General features: G+C 39.7%; 1 protein-coding gene across 1 annotated transcript; it reads left to right on the top strand.

The window, feature by feature from the left end:
* The first annotated feature begins 299 nt into the window (after positions 1–299).
* LOC128473160 (claudin-22-like) lies at positions 300–1,177 on the top strand. Its single transcript, XM_053455244.1, has one exon. The coding sequence runs from the start codon at positions 314–316 to the stop codon at positions 971–973; it is 660 nt and encodes a 219-aa protein (XP_053311219.1). The 5' UTR covers positions 300–313; the 3' UTR covers positions 974–1,177.
* The last annotated feature ends 6,286 nt before the right edge of the window (positions 1,178–7,463 follow it).

Consider the following 7,463-nt stretch of genomic DNA (forward strand, 5'->3'; position numbering starts at 1 on the left):
TTGTGTTTTAGGGTGAGGGGTCATAGAGCCTCCTTTGTTCACCCACAGACTTGTAATCATCAGCCATTGGGATATAATTTTACCTAGCAAATTGAAAGGTAACAGATCAAATGCTGATCATAAACTTAACTCATAGCTGCCAGAGATTCTTCCCCCTGGCAGATGAAATACAATCTCAAAAGGAAACAAAACCTCATTTCAAGGGTCTTGGAGGGTTAACGTCAAAAGCTTATATACCGTGTACCTTGGAACCAGGATTATTAGTTCCTTATCTTCCAGACACGGGATAGCTGCAGGGGTTTTCCTTGGAAGAATGGCATTGGCCAAAAGAACTAATACTCAGTTTGGAGGAATATTATTGTCCTTGGCAGGATGGATTCTCTCTTGTGTTACTACTTATGTGCCTTTATGGAAGAACCTCAACTTAGATTTAAATGAGCTAGAAAACTGGACTATGGGACTATGGCAGACCTGTGTTGTACAAGAAGAAGGTGGTATGCAGTGCAAGGACTTTGACTCTTTTTTAGCTCTGTCGTCTGAGCTTAGGATTTCAAGGATCCTAATGTGCATATCCAATGGCTCAGGGATGCTTGGTCTTCTCTTATCCAGTCTTGGTCTAGACTGCGTAAATATAGGAGGCGAAAAACAAGCTCTGAAGAATCGATTCTTACTCCTCGGAGGAATAATGCTTTGGACTTCAGGATTAACTGCCCTAGCTCCAGTATCCTGGGTGGCTTACGACACAGTCCAAGAATTTTGGGATGAATCAATTCCTGATATTGTACCCAGATGGGAATTTGGAGAAGCTCTCTTCATGGGCTGGTTTGGAGGATTTTTTTTACTACTTGGGGGCTCATTACTCGCTGCCTCTTACTGCTCGTCACCCCCTGTTCCAAGCACATGTTACAAACAAACACCAGAGCATGAGAAATGTCTACACGCAGACTCCAAATATCCTGATCTAACCATCTGAAAACATATTTATCTGCTTGTGGTAAAACAGGTTACAGAAGCCAACACCCCTGTTAAGTGAAATCTATTATGCTATTTAGACTATTTGCAGATTCATCTTTATTTTAATGCAAGATTTGTTATAAGCTTCGTGTAAAATGATTAATCACTCTGTGTTAATAAACTGGAGGACACTGCAACATGATAACTGCTTGGCCTCAAAACACTCATGAAGACCATATATGCTTCATATCAAACCATAGACAGTTTCTGTAATATTACATGAAATAGGCTTTGTAACATCTAGGAAAGGCGTGGGTGAAATATGCTGTACGTAGAACCATTAACATATATGTTTAACCATTTCTGTAACTGTGTGGTTATAATCGTAGAGAAAAAAACTTCAAATCCATTGCTTCATCATATGTTCTGGCGAATACATATAAGGTGTCCCTTGACCCCTCATGTCTATCTCTTGTAGGAGCTCAGAATGTTTGGCATGGTGCAAATGTCAATAAAACTAGCAATTATGTATATTTAACTGTGGGTAATTAGTGTTTAAATTAGTTTTTTTTTCATTCAAAGACAGTCCTGACCTATAACCCTGACCCAGACACATCTTCAAAACAAGTGTCGCTTTTGAAAAGTTGAGTAGCAGACTCACCAATATCTCTCTCTCTCTGTCTCTGTCTCTCTCTCTTTATATATATATAGCAGTGTTAGCCCTGTAATAGAGTAGTTTTGATTCTAAGGTTCACAAGGTTACAATTTGAATTATTGCTACGTGTACAGCTAAACAACTTGTCTAAACCGATGACCCTGGGGCAGCATTGGAAGTTGATAGAGCTGGTGATCTACAGGTTATCTACAGGGTAGGACGGGCAAACCTTACAGCTGGCACACGTTTAAATGGACATTTCTTATTTCACATCAAATTGAGTAGCATATTAGCATTCCTTCCCATTGAGCTGAGGTGAAACCTTTAATCTTAACAATGCATTTTCAAGGGCCTCTTGGCAAGATGCTCATAGAAGCAGAACTGAGTTGGCTTGGCATGATGTATACTAATTAAAGTGAGGCAATCTCGCAGTTTAAATTTCATCCATTTTAGGGTCAACTCAGCCTTTTCTACTGGAAAAGTTTACAGGGTTTGGACCTACACAGGTTAGAGTTATAGTTAAGTAAGTGACATTCAATATTAACCGCTTCTGTGTGGAGACTGTTCAATTTATACCCTCTCAGTAAAATAAAACCTCCTTAAATTACACTTACGTCATTGGCCCCTTATGTTTTAGATGATGGCCTCTTGTTTTAACATTTCTCCTCAGAAAAACACTTCCCTCCTGAACTTTGTTAAATCACTTTAAGTATTTAAATGTTTCTATCACATCTCTCTCTTCTTTCCCCTAAGTTATATATATACTATATGGACAAAAGTATTGGGACATCTGACCATTACACCAACAGGGACTTTTATGGCATTAAAATACATATAAATACATAGACGTTAATATAAGCTGCCCCCCCTTTCCAGCTATAACAGCTTCCATTCTTCTGGGAAGGCTCTCCACAAGATCTTGGAGTGTTTATGTGTGAATTTTTGCCCATTCATCCAGTAGTGAATGTCTGAGGTCAGGCACTGATGTTGGATGAGAAGGTCTGGCTCATGATCTCCGTTCCAGTTCATCTCAAAGGTGTTCAATAGAGTTGAGGTCAGGGCTCTGTAGGGACAGTCAAGTTATTCCAAACCAAACTCATCCAGCCATGTCTTTATGGACCTTGCTTTCTGCCCTGGGGCACAGTCATGCTGGAAAAGAAATAGGTCTTCCCCAAACTGTTCCAAATGGTTGGAAGCATAGCATTTTCCAAAATGTCTGAATATATGAAGTATTAAGATCTCCCTTCACTGGAAGTAAGGGGTCCAACCCCTGAAAAACAGCCCCATACCATTATCCCTCCCCCACAAAACTTTACAGTTGGCATGTAACATTCTCCTGGCATCCGCTAAACCCAGACTCGCCCATCAGACTGCCAAACAGAGAAGGGTGATTCATCCACACTACACGTTTCCACAGCTCCAGAGTCCAGTGGCGGCGAGCTTTACACCATTTGATTCGACGCTTGGCATTGTACTTGGTGATGTGAGGCATGCAGTTGCCTGGCCATGGAAACCAATTCCATGAAGTTCCCGCCGCAAAGTTTTTGTTCTGATATTATTGCCAGTGAAAGTTTGGAACTCTTCAGCTATGGAATCAGCAGAGTGTTGTCAACTTTTATGCACCTGCACCTCAGCACTCGGTGACCCCGCTTCCGTTTTGTGGTAGATGCTGCTCCTAAAAGCTTCCGCTTTCCAATAATACCTCTTAGAGATGGCTGTGGAATATCCAACAAGAATGAAATTCCATGACCTGACTTATTGCACAGGTGGCATCCTATCACGGTACCACACTTGAAATCACTGCGCTCTTTAGAACAAATGTTTGTAAATGCATGGCTAGGTGCTTGATTTTATACACCTGTGGCAATGGGTCGGATTAAAACACCTGAATCCAATAATTAAGAGATGTGTCCCGATACATTTGTTTATAGAGTGTAGTCTTTCCTGATACTTTTTACACTGAAAACCATTTATAATTTTAGAAGCCCTCCATTGAGCTAATATGTCAATATCCTTCTGAAGATGGCGACTCCGGAACGGTAATACTCTAGATGAGGTCTGACCAAAGATCTGTAAAGTGACAGAACCACCTTCCTTTTTCTGCTACTAATGCCTCTCGCTATATAACATTCTTGCTTTTGCTTTTTCAGATGTTTTATTGCATTGTCTGCCTACCTTTAAGTCATCAGAAATAATTATTCTCAAGTCCCTCTCCTCTGTTGTTACTAACAGAGCAGTACCAGCAGTGCTGTATTCTGCCTTGGGACTTTTACGTCCCAAGTGCATTATTTTACATTTATCAATATTAAACTGCAGCTGCCACACTCTTGACCATTCTTTTTTAAATTTACTTAAATCACTTGCCATAAGGCTTGTTCAACCATGAATGTCTACCCTATTGCAGACCATTGTACTATCTGCAGAAAGACATATCCTTAGAATTAAGACACTTTCTGTACCAGTCCCCGAGGTACCCAATTAGTATTAACTACAACCTTCTTTCACTCAACCATTGCTTCATCCATTTGGCAGTCATGTAAAGCAACAAAAAATGGGGGCACATAACCAGCAAAAACAACCTAATGAGTTGTGATCATTTTTTAAAAACACTGTGTTACTTTAGAACATTTTTATCTTATAGATACACTACTGTTCAAAAGTTTGGGGTCACTAAGCAGTGGAGACTGTTCAATTTATACCCTCTCAGTAAAATAAAACCTCCTTAAATTACACTTACGTCATTGGCCCCTTATGTTTTAGATGATGGCCTCTTGTTTTAACATTTCTCCTCAGAAAAACACTTCCCTCCTGAACTTTGTTAAATCACTTTAAGTATTTAAATGTTTCTATCACATCTCTCTCTTCTTTCCCCTAAGTTATATATATACTATATGGACAAAAGTATTGGGACATCTGACCATTACACCAACAGGGACTTTTATGGCATTAAAATACATATAAATACATAGACGTTAATATAAGCTGCCCCCCCTTTCCAGCTATAACAGCTTCCATTCTTCTGGGAAGGCTCTCCACAAGATCTTGGAGTGTTTATGTGTGAATTTTTGCCCATTCATCCAGTAGTGAATGTCTGAGGTCAGGCACTGATGTTGGATGAGAAGGTCTGGCTCATGATCTCCGTTCCAGTTCATCTCAAAGGTGTTCAATAGAGTTGAGGTCAGGGCTCTGTAGGGACAGTCAAGTTATTCCAAACCAAACTCATCCAGCCATGTCTTTATGGACCTTGCTTTCTGCCCTGGGGCACAGTCATGCTGGAAAAGAAATAGGTCTTCCCCAAACTGTTCCAAATGGTTGGAAGCATAGCATTTTCCAAAATGTCTGAATATATGAAGTATTAAGATCTCCCTTCACTGGAAGTAAGGGGTCCAACCCCTGAAAAACAGCCCCATACCATTATCCCTCCCCCACAAAACTTTACAGTTGGCATGTAACATTCTCCTGGCATCCGCTAAACCCAGACTCGCCCATCAGACTGCCAAACAGAGAAGGGTGATTCATCCACACTACACGTTTCCACAGCTCCAGAGTCCAGTGGCGGCGAGCTTTACACCATTTGATTCGACGCTTGGCATTGTACTTGGTGATGTGAGGCATGCAGTTGCCTGGCCATGGAAACCAATTCCATGAAGTTCCCGCCGCAAAGTTTTTGTTCTGATATTATTGCCAGTGAAAGTTTGGAACTCTTCAGCTATGGAATCAGCAGAGTGTTGTCAACTTTTATGCACCTGCACCTCAGCACTCGGTGACCCCGCTTCCGTTTTGTGGTAGATGCTGCTCCTAAAAGCTTCCGCTTTCCAATAATACCTCTTAGAGATGGCTGTGGAATATCCAACAAGAATGAAATTCCATGACCTGACTTATTGCACAGGTGGCATCCTATCACGGTACCACACTTGAAATCACTGCGCTCTTTAGAACAAATGTTTGTAAATGCATGGCTAGGTGCTTGATTTTATACACCTGTGGCAATGGGTCGGATTAAAACACCTGAATCCAATAATTAAGAGATGTGTCCCGATACATTTGTTTATAGAGTGTAGTCTTTCCTGATACTTTTTACACTGAAAACCATTTATAATTTTAGAAGCCCTCCATTGAGCTAATATGTCAATATCCTTCTGAAGATGGCGACTCCGGAACGGTAATACTCTAGATGAGGTCTGACCAAAGATCTGTAAAGTGACAGAACCACCTTCCTTTTTCTGCTACTAATGCCTCTCGCTATATAACATTCTTGCTTTTGCTTTTTCAGATGTTTTATTGCATTGTCTGCCTACCTTTAAGTCATCAGAAATAATTATTCTCAAGTCCCTCTCCTCTGTTGTTACTAACAGAGCAGTACCAGCAGTGCTGTATTCTGCCTTGGGACTTTTACATCCCAAGTGCATTATTTTACATTTATCAATATTAAACTGGAGCTGCCACACTCTTGACCATTCTTTTTTAAATTTACTTAAATCACTTGCCATAAGGCTTGTTCAACCATGAATGTCTACCCTATTGCAGACCATTGTACTATCTGCAGAAAGACATATCCTTAGAATTAAGACACTTTCTGTACCAGTCCCCGAGGTACCCAATTAGTATTAACTACAACCTTCTTTCACTCAACCATTGCTTCATCCATTTGGCAGTCATGTAAAGCAACAAAAAATGGGGGCACATAACCAGCAAAAACAACCTAATGAGTTGTGATCATTTTTTAAAAACACTGTGTTAATTTAGAACATTTTTATCTTATAGATACACTACTGTTCAAAAGTTTGGGGTCACTAAGCAGTTTTCATGGAGAACAAGGAGCTGCGCGAACATAATTGCAAAAGGGGTTCCTAATTGTCAATTAGTCTTTTAAACTTTCACTTGGATTCTTGGATTAGCAAACACAACGTGCCATTGGAACACAGGTGAGATGGGAGTGATAACGGACCTCTATAAGCCTATAAACATTTTCCACAAAAAATAGTTGGGCAGCAACACTTGCTTCTCTAACATCATTTATGATGTCTTTTCTCCTGGGCATTGTGTTAACACACACCTGAATGCTCCAGACCAGCAAACTGCTAAAATTCTGGCTTTTCTAGATGTGGTCACACTTGCTGATGATCAATTAATCAATTTTCCTTGTAATATCATTTTTAGTGGAATAAAAGTGTTCCCAAATAAATAGGCAGTAATAATTCAGAAAGTAAATCAGATAGAAATTGTAAGCAATGATCAAACTAGTAGCACAAGTGAAAGCCTGACTTTAAATTGCGTTATACTGGCACCTGCTGATATGCTACAGCTGTATGAAACACGGTAATGTTATATATAACTCTTCTCACATGTAAAGTGCACAGAATATAGAAAGAACGACATGTGACTTTAGACCATATGGGCTCACACAGACAAATAAATGTCTTGTAGAAACTTCTCCCAGAAAATAGATTTATTATATTCTTAATGTATATATGTAAATTCCTCTAACCTAACACGTTTCCTTAAGTGTATTTATCATTAATATCCCTGAAATTTCGAAATATTCTCGGATTCAAGATTTGCAAATTTGGATGCCCTGTAATTCGGTTTCAAAATAGCAACCAACATAAGGATGATTAATGTAGCAGCTCCCATGTATCTTATGCTACTTCCTCTGTTTCTTTAATGGTATCTGACATAATAGTCCCTTGGACGGGATCCAGTAACTGAAACTAAATACTTCATTCATTAAATACAAATACAGATCCCAAGGGCTTTAAAGAGTAGACGCTACAGCTTAAAACCAGCACCACTGGCCAGCTAAGTACCGAATTAACAAACCACAAAGAAACACTACATCAGTCACTCAGAAGAT

This window comes from Spea bombifrons, chromosome 1 (genome assembly GCF_027358695.1).
Source record: "Spea bombifrons isolate aSpeBom1 chromosome 1, aSpeBom1.2.pri, whole genome shotgun sequence".
NCBI lineage: Eukaryota > Metazoa > Chordata > Amphibia > Anura > Pelobatidae > Spea > Spea bombifrons.

Bases quoted from the DNA above. Each gene is read 5' to 3' on its own strand.
- LOC128473160 (XM_053455244.1), top strand. From the start codon at position 314: ATGGCATTGGCCAAAAGAACTAATACTCAGTTTGGAGGAATATTATTG.